General features: G+C 39.4%; 1 protein-coding gene across 1 annotated transcript; it reads left to right on the forward strand.

The window, feature by feature from the left end:
* The first annotated feature begins 3,359 nt into the window (after nt 1-3,359).
* LOC132886001 (sodium-dependent neutral amino acid transporter B(0)AT1-like) lies at nt 3,360-12,094 on the forward strand. The gene is made up of 11 exons (XM_060920539.1): nt 3,360-3,589; nt 3,783-3,920; nt 4,179-4,360; nt 8,123-8,233; nt 9,332-9,444; nt 9,908-10,036; nt 10,423-10,579; nt 10,736-10,940; nt 11,074-11,233; nt 11,533-11,695; nt 11,960-12,094. Exons 1-11 carry the CDS (start codon nt 3,457-3,459, stop codon nt 12,092-12,094), a joined length of 1,626 nt encoding a protein of 541 aa, XP_060776522.1. The 5' UTR covers nt 3,360-3,456.
* Nucleotides 12,095-21,942: the final 9,848 nt, after the last annotated feature.

The following is a 21,942-nucleotide window of genomic DNA, read 5'->3' on the forward strand; positions in this document are numbered from 1 at the left end:
CCACAAAGATGTCCACAGCTGAATCAGATATCTTTGTATGCTGTGGCTTTAAGATTTCCCTTTATGAGAACTAAGAGGCCTAAATCTGTTTAAGCATGACAATGCCCCTGCACAAAACAGCATCCATGAAGACACACACACACAAAGTAAGGTTTATAAAGACATGGTTTACCAGGTTTGGTGGAAAAGAACTTGAATGGCCTGCACAGAGCCCTGATTTGTGCAAATCTCCACAGCCACACTCTAAATCTAATGGAAAGCCTTCGTAGACGAATGGAGGTTATTAAAACAGCAAAGGAATGGTGTGTTCAACAAGCACATATAGTTGTGATTGGTCAGGTGTCTGCATACTTTTGCTCATTTAATGTATTGTCAACATGTTTTACATGTGCAAGACATTTTCTATATTTCTTGCACAGGTTTCTCTAGTTTAACACTCATTTAATAACTTGATTACTTTTCTTACATTTTTGTACATACCTGATAGGCAGATTTTGTGCATTCCTGATTACCTTGCAGTTGTGCTTTCTGTTAACTCTTGGCCAAGTGCCTTTTTAAGCTTCCCTGACAGATTTCATTCTTTTTAAACTCGTACCTTTTAATGTGAGATTTACAACAGCAGTAACAGGTCTGTGAGACTTAAGGTCAATTACTTTATTTGAAAGGTCAGATAAAGTAGATTAACAGTAACAATGACTTCTACATGAAAATTGACACCATTTTGGCTTAAAAACTGTTAGGGTGGGTGGAGGTATGGTGAAGTTAGGATCCACAAGCAGAACACAGACAGTAATCCAATAAATAATATGATTTAATTCAGGGGAAAAAAGGGCGTGGCAAAAAGGTAAACAAACAGGACAAAAAACAAATGGCAAAAATAGTCCGGACAAAATAAAGACAAACAACTTGACAAAAACATGAGACAGGCAAAGACAAAAACACTGGTACAAAAAAACATGAACAAGAAAAGACCCTTAGTGCAAGAAGCCATGAATCTGAAATAAACCTTTGTGCAAAAAGCACCGTGAACCAGAAGAATGCTAGTGCAAAAACCATGAACAAGAAAAAGTCACAAGAGAGAATAACCATAAACAGTAAGAGAGGCACAGAAATGGCTAAAGAAGCAAACGAGATGTTCTGGCAAAGTCTGAGTCTGAAAACGGCTTATTTACAGTGCTCAATGTAAATTAATACACCCCCTTTGAAAAGTAACATTTTAAACAATATCTCAATGAACACAATTTCCAAAATGTTGACAAGACAAAGTTTAATATAACATCTGTTTAACTTATAACATGAAAGTAAGGTTAGTAATATAAACTTAGATTACACATTTTTTCAGTTTTATTCAAATTAGGGTGATGCAAAAATGAGTACACCCCACAACAAAAACTACTACATCTAGTACTTTGTATGGCCTCCATGATTTTTAATGACAGCACCAAGTCTTCTAGGCATGGAATGAACAAGTTGGCGACATTTTGCAACATCAATCTTTTTCCATTCTTCAACAATGACCTCTTTTAGTGACTGGATGCTGGATGGAGAGTGATGTTCAACTTATCTCTTCAGAATTCCCCAAAGAAAATTATTTCTTTAGACCACAAAGGTGAAGGCTACAAGAAGATCATCAAAGCTTTACTTATCAGTCAGAATACTGTAGGAAAAGTGGTACAAAAATTTAAGAAAGCTGGAACTGCAACCATCTCACAGAGACGTCCAGGTTGTCCACGGAAGTTAACACCTTGGCAGGAGCGTCTTCTGATGAGAAGGGTTGAAGAAAATCGGCACGCAAGTTCACTGCAGTTATCTGAAGAAGTAGAAAACCAAACTGGGGTGACTATTTCCCATGACACAAGACGGCGTACACTGCAGAGGAATGGCATGCATGGATGCCGCCCATGAAAGAAGTCTCTCCTAAAGCCCAAGCACAAAAAAGCCCGCCTAGAGTTTGCCAGGGCCCAAGCTGACAAAGATGAAGACTACTGGGACTCTATACTCTGGAGTGATGAGACCAAGATAAATGTTTTTGGAACTGATGGCTTCAAAACTGTATGGCGTCGCAAAGGTGAGGAATACAAAGAAAAATGCATAGTGCCTACAGTGAAACATGGTGGTGGCAGTGTCCTTATGTGGGGCTGCATGACTGCTGCTGGTGTCGGGGAGCTGCATTTCATTGATGGCATCATGAATTCACAGACGTATTGTTCTATACTGAAAGAGAAGATGCTACCATCACTCCGTGCCCTTGGTCGTTGTGCACTTTTCCAACATAACGAAACACACATCTAAGGCCACTGTTGGATTTCTGAAGAAGAACAGGGTGAAAGTGATTCAGTGGCCAAGTATGTCTCCTGATCTGAACCCAATCGAACACCTATGGGGAATTCTGAAGAGACAAGTTGAGCATCACTCTCCATCCAGGATCCAGTCACTAAAAGAGGTCATTGTTGAAGAATGGAAAAAGATTGATGTTGCAAAATGTCGCCAACTTGTTCATTCCATGCCTAAAAGACTTGGTGCTGTCATTAAAAATCATGGAGGCCATACAAAGTACTAGATGTAGTAGTTTTTGTGTTCTGATAAATGGTCCTACATCCGCGAAGCGTCCTACGGTAGGAGGGGATGTCAGACATGTCTGTTGAGCAGTCCTACATTGCAGAAAATCCTACAGTGTGAGTCAACTTTAACTTTTAGTCATAGTTTGCGGTTTTTCCCTCTGCAAAGAACATGCTTCTACATTGATACAACGTCCACCAACCCTGTCAGAATTCATATGAATGTAGGACGTTCTGACAATTCAAACGACTCCGTCAGAATATGCTTTTACATTCATATGAATCTAGGACGCTCTGACTCTTCAATTGACCCTGTCAGAATATGTAGAATTAATAGGTTTTTTTTGTCACTATTCACAAGTACCATTTGCTCTATTAAAATGAGTGTAGGACGTTATTACAATTCAAATGACGCCGCAGGACGTTCTCACAACTCATATGACCCCATCAGAATATGCTTCTACATTAATAAATGAATGTAGGATGTTCTGACAATTCAAAAGACCCCTTCAGAATATGCTTCTACATTAATGGATGGATGGATGGATGGATGGATGGATGGATGGATGGATGAATCACTACACAGATAAAGATATGAATACTGGAATGACTAAACAGATAAAGATATAGCTAAAGATACAGATAGTGGCACTGAGTTACACCCCTACCCAACCCTGCTACCCAAATGTTTGACAAATGTTTGTAGTCCATGACTGGACTTTTCAAAACAAATACTATTCACAATGTAAGCATAATAAAATATCCTATCCAATTGTTTTAAATATACATCACTACAGTAAATAATTTTCAGCTTTAATGTTATGCCAGAATATGCATTATTGTCAGTGGTGACTTTAATTAGAGCTGACTGTTCATTTATCCTCCTTCAGGAGCCTTTATGATTCCTTTCCTGATCCTGCTGGTGCTTGAGGGAGTTCCTCTTCTTCACCTGGAGTTCGCTATTGGACAGCGCCTGAGGAAAGGCAGTGTAGGGGTTTGGAAGACCATTAGTCCTTACATGATAGGAGTAGGTGAGTTGAAATTCATTACCACCGACTAACCTGACCCTACTTGGAGGGGAAAAAATATTGACAGTGGCAATAAACACCACTATAAGTAACCAGTAATTGTAGACCTTAAATCTTTGTTACATTAGTTATATTCTCCAATCCTGTCCAAAGGTTGGAATGATAAATGTTGTACATCATGAACTTCTCCCCACAGGAATTGCATCCATGTGTGTGTCCCTGTTAGTCAGCCTCTACTACAACACTATAATCGCCTGGGTCATGTGGTACTTCTTTAACTCATTCCAGGACCCACTACCTTGGAGCCAGTGTCCCGTAAATTCAAACAAAACAGGTATCACAGCCACAAGGCACAGAACATAAGTGTGATTAGAAGAAGGATCATTTTTCAACCTGCATGCATGCATGGATATGGATTTCATAAAATGAAATGTTCTTCAATATGTTCCTTTGCATTTGTTCAACCAGTAGGTCCATTCAAAATCCTTAGTGCAGTACTTACAATACATATGATATTCCATACTTGTTATTGCTTTTGAGTCTGAGTTTGTGGAAGCAAATTCACTTACTGTAAACATGACTACATTGGCAGGTTTGGTGATAGAATGTGAGAGGAGCTCCCCTGTGGATTATTTCTGGTACAGGGAAACCCTGAACACAACTACTACCATCGACGAATCAGGAGGACTGCAGTGGTGGATGGTGCTGTGTCTTATTTCAGCTTGGGCTGTACTCTTTATCTGCTGTGTCCGTGGAATCGAGACCACTGGCAAGGTATTATCTTTCTTCCATAACATATTAAAACACAGGTTAAACTCATAAGCACTGGTCAAAAGCTTGGGAAAAATGTTCATACCAGGGCAGAGCTGGTAGAATAGGTTATGGTGGTTGTGATTACATTTATATCTAAATATAAAGTATGTCCTTGATATGTAACCTAGGTCTAGGGATTCTGTCTGTATTTTCCAGCTTCTTCATTATTAATTATCCCAACTGCCTGCTTAACCAACTTGGTCTGTGTTAAAAACTTGTATCTTAAGCTAAACCTTATCGTTTAATTGAATTAAAACTAGAAAAGAAACTGCTGAAAATCAGATGTCTTTATCACAAAGGTACACATACTTCATATTACATTAGAGCAGTTATTAGTTAGTATCAGCAGTTTCAAAAAGGGCACTGATACGGTGCTATAATGATAAGTGCATTAGTCAAGTCAAAAGAAAAGGTCTGAGCGAACATTTAGGAGAGCTCATCATGTTTGAGCAAGTAAGGTCTTTTTAAGTATAGATACACATTAATATACTACAGAAATGCCATGTATTGATAAGTACATTATATGGAACAACCTTCCATCCATCCATCCATCCATCCATCCATCCATCCATCCATCCATTTATCCATCCATTATCTGTAGCTGCTTATCCTGTCCTACAGGGTCACAGGCAAGCTGGAGCCTGTCCCAGCTGACTATGGGTGAGAGGTGGGGTACACCCTGGATAAGTCGCCAGGTTATTGAGGTTTTTCACCCACGTGACCAAGTCATGTGAGGCTGCCATTTTGGACGTCACGGCTCGAATCAGTTTGAATGCGAGGAAGGCGACAAACGAAAAACATAAAAGAAAAAGGAGCGAGATGCAGAAAACACCTTCACTATCCAGCGACGTAGGGCATTTACAGGGCGAGCAGAGGGAGAGGTATTTGCAAAAATTGAGGTTAGCAGGCTTAGAGAACGACGTTTACCTGCTTCCACCAGGATTGTTCACTGACAGCTAAGGTTTGTTCACATTTTCATTTACTTTCGGTCCTCAGGATAAACAAAATGTTATTAAATGTCATTGAAATAACTTCTTAGTCTGTTGAGACATGGCCCGTTATAAGTTTTTCCTTTACTGTATTTACTAGTTTACTGAGCTAGCGCGCTCCGGGGCAGGCTGGCGCTAGCTAGCACGCTCCGGGGCAGGCTGGCGCTAGCTAGCGAGCTCCAGGGCAGGCTGGCGCTAGCTCTGGATTATGGTCACAATAATCAAAAAAAAAATACTCATCTTGATATAGGACAAGGTTTATTATGATTGCTTAGGGACTGGAAGCTGGAATTTCTGCTGCTGTGCATGTTAAGGATCAGTTGTTTGATCCCTGAAACGTGGACTGAAAATCCGATTCTTTGGTATCTTTGGATATTTGTAGTTAAGCCATAACAAACCTTGAATTGTGGGCACTTTCATAGATATGATCAGAAGTGACTGAAGTTATCACAAATTCAACTGACTGTCAATAATTAACAAACATCTTTAAACATGATTAGTAAGTATTCATAATAAAGATTAAGTGTTCTTAGATCAGCGGCACAGTGGTGTAGTGGTCAGCACTGTCACCTCACAGCAAGAAGGTTCTGGGTTTGAGCCCAGTGGCCGACGGGGGCCTTTCTGTGTGGAGCTTGCATGTTCTCCCCGTGTCTGTGTGGGTTTCCTCTGGGTGCTCCGGTTTCCCCCACAGTCCAAAAGACATGCAAATTAGGCTAATTGGTGGCTCTAAACTGACTGTAGGTCTGAATGTGAGTGTGAATGGTTGTCTGTGTCTATGCATTATCCCTGCAATTGAGGTTTTTCACCTGACGTCACAGGGTCACGTGACACCCCGGTGTCCGCCATTTTGAACGTCAAGCTAGCTAATGTCAACATAGTACCTAGTATGTTACTGTAGCAACGTTTACGTTCAGTCATTTGGCTGACTGTTAAAACCTTTCAGTCTCAAGTTTTTCCTTTACTGTATTTGCTAGTTTACTGAGCTCGTGCGCTCCGGGGCAGGCTGGCTAGCGCGCTCCGGGGCAGGCTGGCTAGCGCGCTCCGGGGCAGGCTGGCGCTAGCTAGCGTGCTCCAGGGCAGGCTGGCGCTAGCTAGCGCGCTCTGGGGCAGGCTGGCGCTAGGTAGCGCGCTCCGGCGCTGGAGCGCGCTAGCTAGCGCCAGCCTGCCCTGGAGTGCGCTAGCCAGCCTGCCCCAGAGTGCACTAGCCAGCCTGCCCCGGAGCGCGCTAGCCATTCTGCCCCGGAGCGCGCTAGCCAGCCTGCCCCGGAGCGCGCTAGCTCAGTAAACTAGCAAATACAGTAAAGGAAAAACTTGAGACTGAAAGGTTTTAACAGTCAGCCAAATGACTGAACGTAAACGTTGCTACAATAACATACTAGGTACTATGTTAACATTAGCTACCTTGACGTTCAAAATGGCGGACACCGGGGCATCACGTGACCCTGTGACGTCAGGTGAAAAACCTCAATTGCAGGGATAATGCATAGACACAGACAACCATTCACACTCACATTCACACCTACAGTCAATTTAGAGCCACCAATTAGCCTAATTTGCATGTCTTTTGGACTGTGGGGGAAACCAGAGCACCCAGAGAAAGCCCACACAGACACGGGGAGAACATGCAAGCTCCACACAGAAAGGCCCCCGTCGGCCATTGGGCTCAAACCCAGAACCTTCTTGCTGTGAGGTGACAGTGCTGACCACTACACCACTGTGCCGCTGCTCTAAGAACACTTAATCTTTATTATGAATACTTACTAATCATGTTTAACCCTTTGGTGACTGACCCCTTGAAAATGGTTCCTCCAGGAACGATGACTTTTCAGTTGTCAAGACAACGGAAAAACTAAAATACAAAAACAGAAAGATACGTCACAATGCTCTTGTGCACAAAACAAAATGCTCTTGTATTTTAGTTTTTCCGTTGTCTTGACAACTGAAACGTCATCGTTCCTGGAGGAACCATTTTCAAGGGGTCAGTCACCAAAGGGTTAAAGATGTTTGTTAATTATTGACAGTCAGTTGAATTTGTGATAACTTCAGTCACTTCTGATCATATCTATGAAAGTGCCCACAATTCAAGGTTTGTTATGGCTTAACTACAAATATCCAAAGATACCAAAGAATCGGATTTTCAGTCCACGTTTCAGGGATCAAACAACTGATCCTTAACATGCACAGCAGTAGAAATTCCAGCTTCCAGTCCTTAAGCAATCATAATAAACCTCGTCCTATATCAAGATGAGTTTTTTTTTTGATTATTGTGACCATAATCCAGAGTTGTGCTAAAGAACATAGAGCTGTGCTAAGAGACTTTAGAATTTGTTAGAAAAGACTTTAGATTTGTGCTAAAACACTTGTGCTAAAAGACTTTTGTGCTAAATAACCAGATACCAGTAGCCCATACGCTGTTAAACAGGCAGATGCTTTTGAATGCATGTACTAAAGCTGCATATAATAAAGCTATAACTAATAAATTCTTATTGCTTATTCAACATCCACAATTGGTTTCCTCCTTTAAAATAAGAGAGTCATGTCATTAAAAGTAATGTCAATTATTAATATAGCTTTGCATACATGCTATGCTTATTGTACAAACATTCCAAATGTCGGGTTCTAGAAGTGAATCATATACCTGAGGGGTGATTAGCATATTTCATAGTGAATCAGCTTTATACTGTATCTGATATTACTAGAATCTAAACAGGAACTCTTTATATCTCCTCCCAAGGCAGTATATGTGACCTCCACATTACCCTATGTGGTTCTCACCATTTTTCTAATCAGAGGACTGACACTGAAAGGCTCCGTTGATGGAATTAAATTTCTATTTACACCAGATGTAAGTATATATATGCATGGGAAATCACTGTCTTTTACAGTGCTAAAGGACAATTAAATGACTATGGCAATCACCATGATTTACTACAGTACTATACAGTGTCTTGCAAAAGTATTAAAATGGATTTTGGGGGGTTAGCACCATTTGATTTACACAACATGCCTACCACTTTAAAGGTGCAAATAGTTTATTTATTTATTTATTTATTTATTTATTTTTTATTGTGACACAAACAATAATTAAGATGAAAAAACAGAAATCTGGAATGTGCATAGATATTCACCCCCCAAAGTCAATACTTTGTTGAGTCACCTTTTGCTGCAATTACAGCTGCAAGTCTCTTGGGGTATGCTTCTATTAGCTTAGCACAGCTAGCCACTGGGATTTTTGCCCATTCCTCAAGACAAAACTGTTCCAACTCCTTCAAGTTAGATGGGTTGTGTTGGTGTACAGCAATCTCCAAGTTATCCCACAGATTCTCAATTGGATTGAGGTCTGGGCTTTGATTAGGCCATTCCAAGACATTTAAATATTTCCCTTTAAACCACTCCAGTGTAGCTTTAGCAGTATGTTTAGGGTCATTGTCCTGCTGGAATGTGAACCTTTGTCCCAGTCTCAAACCTCTGGCTGACTCGAACAGGTTTTCCTCCAGAATTGCCCTGTATTTAGTGCCTTCCATCTTTTCTTCAGTCCTGACCAGCTTTCCTGTCCCTGCAGATGAAAAACATCCCCACAGCATGATGCTACCACCACTATCCTTCACTGTAGGAATGGTGTTCTCAGGGTGATGGGAAATGTTGGGTTTGCGCCACACATGGCATTTCCCAAGGTGGTCTTATGCACACTCCAGATTTCTGTTTTTTTTTTTCATTTTAATTATTGTTTGCGTCACAATAAAACAACAATTTTCACCTTTAAAGTTGTAGGCATGTTGTGTAAATCAAATGGTGCTAACCCCCCCAAAATCCATTTTAATTCCAGCTTGTAATGTGACAAAACAGGACAAACACCAAGGGGAATGAATACTCTTGCAAGACACTACTGTATATTGTAGTCATATACACATGTACGATTTGTGTGTGCGTGTTTTTTGTATAGCTCAAGGAGTTAGCAAACCCATCGACCTGGCTGGATGCAGGTGCTCAAGTCTTCTATTCCTTCTCTCTGGCATTTGGTGGCCTCATCTCCTTCTCCAGCTACAACTCAATCCAGTAAGTCCATAAGTGACAGCAATTGAGCAGGTAGCAGCCTACTCATGTTAGAGACAACTGCTGAAACATATTTAAATGTTAATTACTCTCTAGTATTGTGTCCTAGGGCAGTGCAGTGATTAGCGCTGTCGCCTCACACCAAGAAGGCTCTGGGTTCAAGCCAAGTGGCTGATGGGGGCTTTTCTGTGTGGAGTTTGTATGTTCTGCTGGTGTCTGCGTGGGTTTTCTCCCCATGCTCTGGTTTTCACCAAAGACTTGTAGTTAGGTTGAATGGCTACTCTAAATTTCCCATAAGTGTGAATTGTTGTTTGTCTGGGAAGCTGCAAAAGCTGTTGGTAGATGATAGATGCAGTCGGCCTCATAAGAGGCTGGGAACCGACAGGCCAATTGACCTACAGGGTGTCAAGATAAAATAAATAAATAAATAATATTGTGTCCTAAGGTGCATATATCCTTCTTTCAGTAACAACTGTGAGCAGGATGCTGTGATCATCTCCGTCATCAATGCCTTCACCTCAATCTTTGCTGCCACTGTAATCTACACCATCATCGGTTTCAGAGCCAATCAGAGATTTGATGATTGTCTTTCAGGGTATGTACTTGTGACCTGTTCTCTTAAAAGCAGATTAGATTGGATTGGATTGGATTGGATTGGATTGGATTGGATTGGATTGGATTGGATTGGATTGGATTGGATTGAACTTTATTGATCCCTTTGGGAGGGTTCCCTCAGGGAAATTGAAATTCCAGCAGCATCATTACAGGATAAACAGAGAATAGAAAATAAAGAAAACTTCTCGATAAATTAAGTATTTACAGATACAAATATAAAAAATAAGATATGAAAAAAGTCCAGCAGGCGAGGTATTGCACATTTATATTGCACATTGTACAGTATTGCTTTTGTCAGGCTAGGCTACTGAAATCTGTGTCTAGAAAAGAGCTTATCTAAGAATGTGCTCTGCATGTCACCCACAGAAACATTATGACTTTACTGAACACCTTTGAGCTGCCAGAAGCAAACATCACCGAAAGTAACTACGATGAAGTTTTTAAGGAACTTAACAACACATACCCTCATATCATTCAGAGTCTAAGTCTTTCAGAATGTCACCTGAACACGTTCCTCAGTGAGGTAGAGTTGTTTTTCTCTCAAAAATTATTTACCTTTGTGGTTTACACCTTTTAAATTACGTAGCACAATGTTGAGCTCTAATTTCTCCCTCACAATATTTTAAGGCTTAAAGAAGAGACATGAATGCTTCCATGCTTTGCTTCTCTTGTTAAACAGGGTGTGGAGGGCACAGGCCTGGCCTTCATTGTGTTCACTGAGGCCATCACAAAGATGCCCTTGTCTCCACTGTGGTCTGTCCTTTTCTTTGTCATGCTCTTCTGCCTTGGCTTGTCTTCCATGTTTGGAAACATCGAAGGAGTCTTGGTGCCTCTGCAGGACTTAAATATCTTCCCTAAACACTGGCCTAAAGAAGTGCTCTCAGGTACAGTATTCAGAAAAGATCATCTGCCAGGATTTTTGGCACACATTAAAATTAAAAGACTCATTGCAATTTTTGGGACATGTTATAAAAGTCACACACTGGACTGTGGTTTTTTTTATTATTATTATTTCAGGACTTACCTGTCTGGTGTGCTGTTTAATTGCGTTAATATTCGTCCAAGGGTCAGGGAATTACTGGCTGGCACTCTTTGATAATTATGCTGGTTCCGTCCCCCTACTCATTATTGCCTTCTGTGAGATGGTTGGAGTGGTGTATGTTTATGGAATAGATAGGTAAGTGAATGCCGCTGATTTTTTTGGGCAAAACCAGTTCTTCCATGCCTTTCTTGGACATCTTTGTTTCATACCCTATCATTTTTCAAGCCTTGGTATAATAGCTATTTACCTATTATATATACAACTATTATAATATATACCTATTATTTGTGGTTACGGGGTACTCGGAGGAAAAGTCTGTGGTGTGAAAATTACAGCATACTTTGGTTAATAGAAATATCAGTCAACACCTTTTAAATCAAAACTGCTACATACTAGAGTGACTTCAAATCCAAGACCATGTGCTCTCGCAACAGGTTCAATGAAGATCTGGTTTTCATGATCGGCCACAAGCCCAATATCTTCTGGCAGGCCACATGGAGATTTATCAGCCCCATCATCATGTTATTCATCTTCATTTTTTACTTCGTTACCACTGTCTCCAAGGAGCTCTTTTACATCACCTGGGACCCTGAATCGGTAAGGTCATTCATGAGGTTGCATGTGCTAAGAGCTTAAAGTATAGCATGATCCAAGTTAATAAGCATTTGTAAGCTAAATTGCCATGTGGGTTCATTCCATGAGAGTCTGTGGTGAACATTACCTACATTTGCATTTAGTCATTTACCAGATACTCTTTTTCAGAGTGACTGACGTGATCCATATGTTTCCATTGGTCAGGGAAGAAATGTTTCATACACAGCAGTTAGCCTGACAATCTCTGCTCATCTGTTTGCATTACAGCCTGAATTTCCTACTTTGGAGGAGAAGACCTACTCACCGTGGATCTATGTAATAATCTTCATGTTGGCTGGGATTCCTAGTCTTGCTGTACCTGTTGCTGCCATTATCAGGGTTATACGGAATCGCTGTTGTTAAATACAGAGAACAAGCCTTAAGGTGACAGGGCGATTTTTTTTTTTTGGTCATTGGTAATTTGATAATTAGTATTTTTTACATCATTTTAAAGGACTTTTTTTTTTTTTTTACAATTCTGACAGTTATAATAGCTCACTGTAAGAAATGCACCCTCTGCTGGTTTTAGGAAATTATATTTATCCTTAATAATCCTATATGAATACAGTGTGTCAATAATGTATGTCAAATTGTGCTTGTGATATTCAAATGACCGCCCTTTGTATTAGTTTGTGCCATCACAATACTAGGAAACCTTATTTATTTTTTACCAAACATTTTCAGTGTATTATATTTGCATTATATGACAATTTTAGTCTTGTTAACGAACATGTTGAGTCATTTTATTGAATGAATCAATACTTGTTCAAAGGACTTTACATATATAAGTTGTACCATGTTTTCCTGTTTTCCTAAAACAAGCCAGATTTTATGAAAATAAAAATATCACTCTTAACCAAAGGTTATTTTCCTTTGGATATATTTATGGTTTTGAGTAATCATTTTACTTATTTAATCAATTTAGTGCAAAGTGATACATTAAGCCCATCTGTAATAGTTGGAGAAAGCCCATAGTTAACATCCTTCAATTCTGAAGTCATGGCAACGAGTAACCAGTAAATGTGTAGATTAGATGCTCTATGCTACTACAGCTTGCTTGAGTAAACAACTGAGAAGGAGTGCTTGCCTCTGTAACTTCCTGGCATTTCTCAGCACCACTGAAAATGTGCCAGAAAAAAATACTATGCTACAGTACTCTGTAGCATAGTGTGGATTGAGCAAAAGTACCAAAGCTCCTTCCCTTCTTCTGAGGAAAATAAACCCAGAAATTGTCAAGCTGAAGAGAAGTAAGAGCTGGCGTGAAGAGGAAATGACAGTCAGATTTGGCCTTTAACTCAAGTCAACTGCAAAGTAAATTGAAGAATGGATGGAGCTCAGAGCACCAAAGACATCGAGCTGAACCCAGCTTCAGAGGAGGCCACTAAGACTGAAGAACGCCCCAAATGGGACAATAAGCTTCAGTATCTGCTGACGTGCATCAGATTTGCTGTTGGCTTGGGGAATGTATGGCGGTTCCCGTATTTGTGTCAGGTATATGGAGGAGGTAAGAGACTTTAGGCAGTTTATTTTGTTCAGAACAGGTTTTTTTAGTGCTATGTGCTGTATACTGATTTATTATTCTCTAGCTAAAAAGGCATGTTAGCTGGATTCTAATTCTTTAAACTCTACCTAAACTAAGAGGTCAAGTCTGGGGATTTAATTCATCAATCCCTGAATAGGAATTAATTCAGTTTTCTTCTGAGTTAAAGTCTTTAAATCTTAATAGTTTCATCCTTATAACTTGAAACATTAACCTAGATAGTCTTAATCAATCTGCAGCACTTAGCAATTTGTTTTAACCCCTTGGGACATAATGTGTACAATTGTACACATGAAGTTCCATAGCATTTTTCCCTGTGTCCGAAGGGGATAATATCATGTATATTATAGAGCACATATGTCATTATTAGCCTGTTTGTCTGATCCCTTGAATTAAACTCAAAAACAATTAGGCTGATAAATATGTCAATTTGGACCGAAGTGTTCTGCAGGTGGAAATATCATATCAAAAAAGCTATGTGGTTCAAATAAATAGCCAAAATATTATTGTACACATTGAAATGATGAGTCTAACATTTGAATAACTGAGTTATGTTTATAAAATAAACTTGCACTGAAGGGGTCCTTCAGTCCCAATGTGGACTTTTGGTCCATATCAACAAGGTTTTGTTCATATCAGTTTTCTCCTTCATTATGTTGAAAAAATCATGACATATACATTTTTGAAAAGAGGGCATGACACAGAATACAAAAATCACTCATAAAGTTATGTTTCAACATTCACCAACTCACAGGTAGTGTCTGAAAGGTGAGTAATACCTGTGTGAAAACCAATCTTCACATTTTACATGAAGAATTCATGTCAAATGGTGAACAATAAATGATTACTGCTACTTTACAAAGATGCTTTATGTAACGTTGTTCAATTATCTTTTCCAAATTTATACATTTTATCATAAATATTCACCTGGGATACCTGTAAAGGGTAAAATACGTATGCAGAGGCAAATTCAGAGTCGGCAAATGTCGCCATTATGGTGCATACACGCCGGAGTCATATGTCATCATTAAGGGGTAAAGAGTTAAGACTGAAGTTAAATCAGTTACACATACATGTCAACCTCTGGTCAATCAAACCTGTATAACCAACCTCCAAAATCTGTATTTCCCTTACAAAATCCTTATAAGATGCAAATTAAAATAATTTACCTAAAATTTGAATGATAATTAACAATGATATCCAAGTTACTTTTTATTCACTATTAATAACAATAAACCTTCAGAATAAATACAAAGTTCCAATGTTCGACAAAAACACAAAGTGTCACTCTAATGTTCTGAATTGTACTCCATGACAGCTTTTTTTAAGCAGTCTGCACCAATACCTCACTAGGCTGCATGTCACAGCAAGTGTCTGTGTTGATCTTGCCGGAGTGCCCATTCAGAATCTTTTCAGTCGCTAGTGAAAGTCGCTCAGGTGGAAATACGTGTTTCAAACAAAATGTTACTTCCCGGTTGACGGGATTCTCGCAATGCGGTGTGCGCATGATCAAAAGTGGAACGAAGTCTCGCTACCATAAGATAACGCGCGATTTCATAAGACTCTTTACTGGCTGTCAGTGCTTTCTGTGGTGTACAGTACCTTTGTAAATGTTATGCGCTCTTTTATCATCGTGGGAATTGATTATAGCTCTAAATAAATATTGAAGTTTTTTTTAAAGAATCCGTATAACTTTATTTGTATGCCCGTATACTACGTTTATGGAATCAAATCCGTATAAAATATGGACATTCCGTATAGGTTGACATGTATGGTTACATGGTAAAGGTGCTCTGAGGTAAAAAATTCAGGTCTAGGTCCCATTTTGTAAAGAACGTAGCATTTAAACATTTTCTCGACTCTTCAGTCTTAACACCTGGCTTGGAAAAACTTGTTTTTCATTTGGTATGAACTTCATAGACAATTTTAACCTTTTCTGGAATCGGAGAGAATTCTTCAAGCCAAATAGCACTGAACTCAGCTGGATTGGAGCCAAGGTCTTAGTAGACCATTACAGACTTGCAATCTTTTCTCAGCCAGCAGTGAGGAAAACAGTTGATAAGATGTCGCAGACGGACATAGTTACAAAAAACAATACCTCTGCAAAGCCAAAACAATCATCTTTGCAAGTCATCATCAAGGACACACAGACATCTGACCTGCCAGACTGCCAAGATTCAAAGACAGACTGCCAAAAATCAGAGACAAACTGCCATACAAAGAACTCACCAATTTCTCGCTCTTCTGACTTCACTGCGCCATCTCCATCTCCCACACGCATGGATTTCCCAAATAGTATGCAAAGATTGCTGCAAATGGCTACACTCTCTTTTTCCAGCCCAAATCTGTCGCGACAAGCAGTATACCCAGTTCATCAAAACTGTGTTCGCCCAGGACTTTCAGCTGGCTCACCATCTAAAAGATACATGTCATCTCCAATCCTTTCACCCTCAAACCAAATGGAACATTTAGAAAGTCTTGTTTGATGTACTCTGGGTCCCTGCAAATGGGTGTAGTTTTGGAAACCAGCTGGGACCCAATATGCCTATGCCATTCTCTATTCCTGTGTTGATAAGAAATAGAAAACATAGAGCACATTTAACCCAGGGGGTAAACCAATCTAATCTCCTTCCTGTTTTAAAACAATATCAGAGTGCACAAGCAGATATTACTTCTAGACTTTCTGTAAAGCTAGCTTTTCTGAACGTTAGATCACTTTTAAACAAGTCATTTTTAATTAATGATCTTATCTGCAAACACAATCTTGATTTTTTGCTTCTAACTGAAACTTGGCTGGATCAAGCAAATAGTGCTACCACCCTTATTGAAGCAGCTCCCCCAAATTTTAATTTTTTGAATGTTACCCGACAAGGGAAAGGTGGAGGGATCGCAAATATATTCAAAGTTTCTTTTCAATGTAAACAATCCTCATTTGGTGATTTTACATCCTTTGAACACTTATGTGCACTTGTTACATGCTCTCCTAACATATTATTATTAACTATTTATAGGCCTCCGAGACATTCAGCCAAAGTCTTTCTTGAAGAGTTTGGTGAACTATTGTCAGTCATTTGCTTAGAGTTTGATTGTCTTATTATATCTGGGGATTTTAACTTGCATGTAGATAATACTGAAAACACTTATGCCAAAGAACTACTTGCACTTATTGACAACTTCAACCTAGTACAACATGTACAGGGGCCGACCCACTCTCGTGGTCATACCCTTGACCTCGTCATCACAAAGGGTCTTACTGTTTCTACTACTGTTGTTGACCTGGCCTTATCTGATCATTTTTGTGTTTTCTCTAATGTTTCTATGTCTCCTCACATTCAGAACAGCTCAACGACTATGGGTAGGAGAGTCATAAAAGACAACACATGTGCTCTCTTTGAGCAAGCTCTCTCTCAGAACTCAAACAAAATGTCAGACTCTGTAGATGATTTACTGGAAATTTTTAATTTAAATATGACCCAAATTATGGATGATATTGCTCCATTCAAAATCAAAAGAGTCAATGACAAGCAGAAAGCACCATGGAAGCAGTACCCGGCTGTTAAACTGCTAAAGAGAGAATGTAGAAAGACTGAAAGAAAATGGTGCAAATCTAAACTTCACATCCATTATCAAATCCATAAAGAGATGCTTTGTAATTATAATTATGAAATTCGTAAAGCAAGACAGTCTTTCTTCTCCAACATCATCAACAGGAATATGAACAATGCCCGTGTGCTATTTTCAACAGTAGAGAAGCTAACTAATCCCCCACCACAATTAGCACCTGAACTTCTCTCAGTTAATAAATGCAATGAGTTTGCATCCTTCTATAAAGGTAAAATTGATAAAATATGGCAGAATATTTCTCATAATATATCTCAGTTGCAAAAAATTGAAAAACTGCAATCACCAATGACACAGATAGATAACTTCAACACAATGTCAGAATTTTGTTTAATTGGTTATGAGACTCTTGAAAAAAACTGTACAAAATCTCAGTTCCTCAACATCTGAATTGGACATTCTGCCCACCAACTTTTTTAAGTCTGTTCTTCACCTCATAATTACAGATGTGCTTCAAATTATAAATACATCCCTAGAGACTGGCGTTGTTCCTGTGTCCCTGAAAAAAGCCGTTGTAAAGCCCCTACTTAAAAAAAATAACCTGAATCCTTCAGTATTAAATAACTACAGGCCAATATCAAATTTACCATTCATTGGGAAAATCCTTGAAAAAATTGTCTTCAATCAATTAACTGCCTTCTTGATATCAAACAGCCGTTTTGATAATTTTCAGTCAGGATTTCGTGCCAATCACAGCACTGAAACAGCGCTGATTAAATTTATAAATGACATACGTCTTAATACTGATGCAGGCAAAACATCGGTCCTGGTATTACTGGACCTCAGTGCAGCTTTTGATACTGTTGATCACAACATACTGCTATATCGACTTGAACACTGGGTTGGATTGACTGGTAAAGTTATCAATTGGTTAAATTCATATTTAAAAGATAGAAGCTTCTTTGTTACCATGGGAAATTGTTCCTCAACGTCAATGTCCTTGACCTGTGGTGTCCCCCAGGGGTCGATTCTTGGACCATTACTTTTCAACCTTTATATGCTCCCACTTGGGCAAATTATCAATAACAATTCAATTTTGTATCACTGCTATGCAGATGACACCCAGATTTATTTTGCTTTATCACCTAATGATTATGCCCCCCTTGAATGTCTCCACCAGTGTATCGATCAAATCAATGACTGGATGTCACAAAATTTTCTTCAGCTGAACACAGATAAAACAGAAGTAATTCTATTTGGAAAAAAAGATGAAAGACTCATGATTACCACTATTCTTGACACAAAAGGGATTAAAACTAAAGAAATGGTTAAAAATCTTGGTGTCTTCACTGACAGAGAGCTAAACTTTGACAGTCACATGAAAGCAATCACTAAAACGGCATTTTATCACCTAAAAAACATTTCCAAACTAAGAGGACTTATGTCAAAAAATGATCTTGAAAAACTGATACATGCCTTCATCTCTAGTAGGGTTGATTATTGCAATGGCCTTTTCACAGGCCTGCCAAAAAAGACCATCAAACAACTTCAGGTGATTCAAAATGCAGCGGCCAGGGTTCTCACACGAACAAAAAGAACAGAGCACATTACTCCAATTCTAAGGTCCCTACACTGGCTTCCAGTAAGCTACAGAATTGGCTTTGAAGCATTGCTGCTGGTGTACAAATCTCTAAATGGTACAGGGCCCAATTACCTCTCTGATATGTTGCAGCGGCCTAACCCAATCAGATCTACCAGATCGCAGCAGAAAAATTTACTGGTAAAACCTGTTGTTAAAACAAAGTGTGGTGAAGCAGCTTTTAGCTACTATGCAGTGCAGCTATGGAACCAACTGCCAGAGGACATCAAAAATGCTCCTGCTGTTGGCAGCTTCAAATCTAGGTTAAAGACCAAGCTGTTTTCAGATGCTTTCTGTTAAATAATTAATATTTTTACATGTTTTATAATCTGTACTTTTACAATCTCTGCATGTTTCAAATTTTACTTAACTTTTATTCTATTTTATTCTGCTGGGTTTTTTTCCCCTATTTGAACTTCTACTTCATTTTATTACTTTATTTCTACTATTGTTTAATTCTTATTATATTTCTTATGTAATTTTATTCTCTATTGTTTACTGTTTTGCTTTTACTTCTGTAAAGCACATTGAACTGCCACTGTGTATGAAATGTGCTATATAAATAAACTTGCCTTGCCTTGCCTTAAACAGAAAATGCTCCCAATCCAGTGTTTCCAATGTTAAAGATAAGCTCAGTAACATAGCAGGTTATCAGAATACATGAGAACTTTCAACAACAAAAATGTTCTATCCTCTGCAGCACATTTGGTGTGCTTAGTGAGATGAAAACAAGGATAAATATGATAAAAAATGTCTAAGTTATAGTTGAAACTGAATTGCTTCTCTAAAGACTGTTGGTAATCTTTTGATGTGCTAATAACCACAGTTCTTAAGAATCCAGAAGTATAATAATGTGTTTGTATAATAATGTGGCAACGAGCGAGCTGCATGTTAAATGCTAAAATATACCTTTATTTTCTTTTACACTGAAATCGTGATTTTTATTCAGCAAATTTCAGAACAGAATAATTTTACTGCACTTTATTCCTTTATCATTTCAGTAATTTGACACTTGTTACGTAGCTTGTGACTGACATAGCATTAGCTTATTAGCTAGCACAGCTAAGCTAACCAATACTACTATAAGACTAGAATACAATCTTTTATCAGTGGCCCACTCCCTGCAAAGGGAAGTTTTGTATTTAGTAGACTCTTCAGTCTTAACACCTGGCTTGGAAAAAAAAAATTGTTTTTCATTTGGTATGAACTTCATAGACAATTTTAACCTTTTCTGGAATCACAGATAATTCTTCAAGCCAAATAGCACTGAACTCAGCTGGATTGGGACCAAATTTTTTGGCTGATCACTACAGCCTCTCTCTCTCCAGCATGCATTCTTTTCTCAGCCAACATTGAGCAGAACTGCTGATAAGTGCTCACAGACTGACCCAGTTACAGATATCAACAATACCTCTGCAAAGCCAAAACAACCACCCATGCAAGCACAGCAGAGATGCTTCAACAAGGACACACAGTCATCTGGGGCAGACTGCCAAGGACATCAACAATCACATGGAGAATGTGAGCATGCTGTTAACAATGGGCAGCCACAGATATCTGCATCGCCCATCCAGATTGAGGACCTGACCAAAGACAATCATGCCAAGGCTGCATCATCCACATCTCGACCCCATGCAAGTATCACAGAGACTGTCAGGGAGACAGTCACCACAGAGACAGTCATGGAGACACTCACAAAGACCTCACCAAAGTCCCAATCTCAGGCTACATCCACACGACAACGGCAACGAGATGTTATTTAAAAATATATCGCGTCCAAATGGGCAACAATCAGTAAAATATCAGGTCCATATGGCAACGCAACACTTGCTGAAAATGATGCAATACGCATGCCACACCTCTAGGGGCGCTGTAAGACGGTCCCTTCGGAGACACCAGAACAATAGAAGAAGTAAGGACGCATGTGCATAAACTATTATGCGCGAGACTTCATATTAGCCACAAAGTCAGGAAAATCTGTTTGTAAAATTACATTATAATGACCAAATACAATGAAAAGTATTTTTCCAGTCTCACCTGTGAAAGGTAATCCCATGTGATCTCGTTTGGACGGCAAACCTGTTGGTATAGTTAAACGCAGCTAATCTTTATTCTCCGCTTTGACATCTCCAAAATGGCGGTGAGGATGACCTATGATTCTACCCGGAAGGCGGCGTCTTTAATGGTCCGGAATAAATTGAATGATACACGTTGATGGATTAATTTGTTGTTTCTCACCTGTGAAAGGTAATCCCATATGATCTCGTTTGGACGGTAAACCTGTTGGTACAGTTAAACGCAGCACATGAATCTTTATTCTCCGCTTTGACCTATCCAATATGGCGACGAGGATGACGTATGATTCTACGCGGAAGGCGGCGTCTTTAATGGTCCGGAATAAATTGAATGATAGACGTTGATGGATTAATTTGTTCTTCTACGCCCTTTTTGAGGAATGTATTGTAGGACTTAAACCCACATCTGAAGAGGTGAGATCGCTCCTTTTTTTTCCTCTATTTTTGCTGGCGGGCTCTCACTTTGCACCATTACACAATAAATATTCACAGTGAAAATATTTTGTAAGCGCGTTTCATGAACCAAGTTATAGGATTTGTTGACAACTCGCATCGCAATGAGAAGATCATTGGCACTACTGGTGTTAAGAATCAGACCATTTCATAAATGAATATTTTGCTGTAGAGCTGCAGTGTTTGTACAATTGCATGTTTTTGCTTCACTATTACTGTCACTATTCTGCTTCTTGCATTACTACTGTGAACTAACACTGAACATAATAATAATAATAATATCCAAGCTCGTGTTTCACTCTCACTAGTGCTCTGTAAGGCTTTTTCCTGGTGATATTCGTTACACTTCTACCCGGCGTGAAGCACTCACAGTCATGTGGTTGTGACGTCATCGTAAAAAAATCCGTTCTACTCATCCAGACGACTTCACAACGGCAACGTTGCCAGATCTTTCCACTCTGGAACCCGTTCTCAAAAAGATTGCGTTTTGGGCACCCAAAACGCTGGTGCCGTGTGGACGCCAGGCCTAAACGATAAGCAATTGTATCAGAGTCACCTGAATCCGTTGCCGTGTGGACAGGGCCTCAGTCTTGCTCTTCTGACTTGGTTGTACCATCTCTGTCTCCCCCTGCATGGATTTCCCTAAAAGTATGCAGAGATTGCTGCCAATGGCTGCACTCTCTTTTTCCAGCCCAAATCATTCGCGACAAACAGTGTACCCAGTTCATCGAAAATCAACCAACAGACTGAACTGTGTTTGCCCAGGACTTTCAGCTGGCTACCAATCTTTTTCACCATCTAAAAATACATGACATCTCCAATCCTTCCCCCTCCCAACCTCATGGAACATACAAAGAGTCTTGTATGATGTGCTGTGTGTCCCTGCATTGGGTGTAGTTTTGAAAACAAGCTGGGACCCAGTATGCCAATGCCATTCTCTATT

Source organism: Neoarius graeffei, chromosome 5 (genome assembly GCF_027579695.1).
Source record: "Neoarius graeffei isolate fNeoGra1 chromosome 5, fNeoGra1.pri, whole genome shotgun sequence".
In the NCBI taxonomy this organism is placed as follows: domain Eukaryota; kingdom Metazoa; phylum Chordata; class Actinopteri; order Siluriformes; family Ariidae; genus Neoarius; species Neoarius graeffei.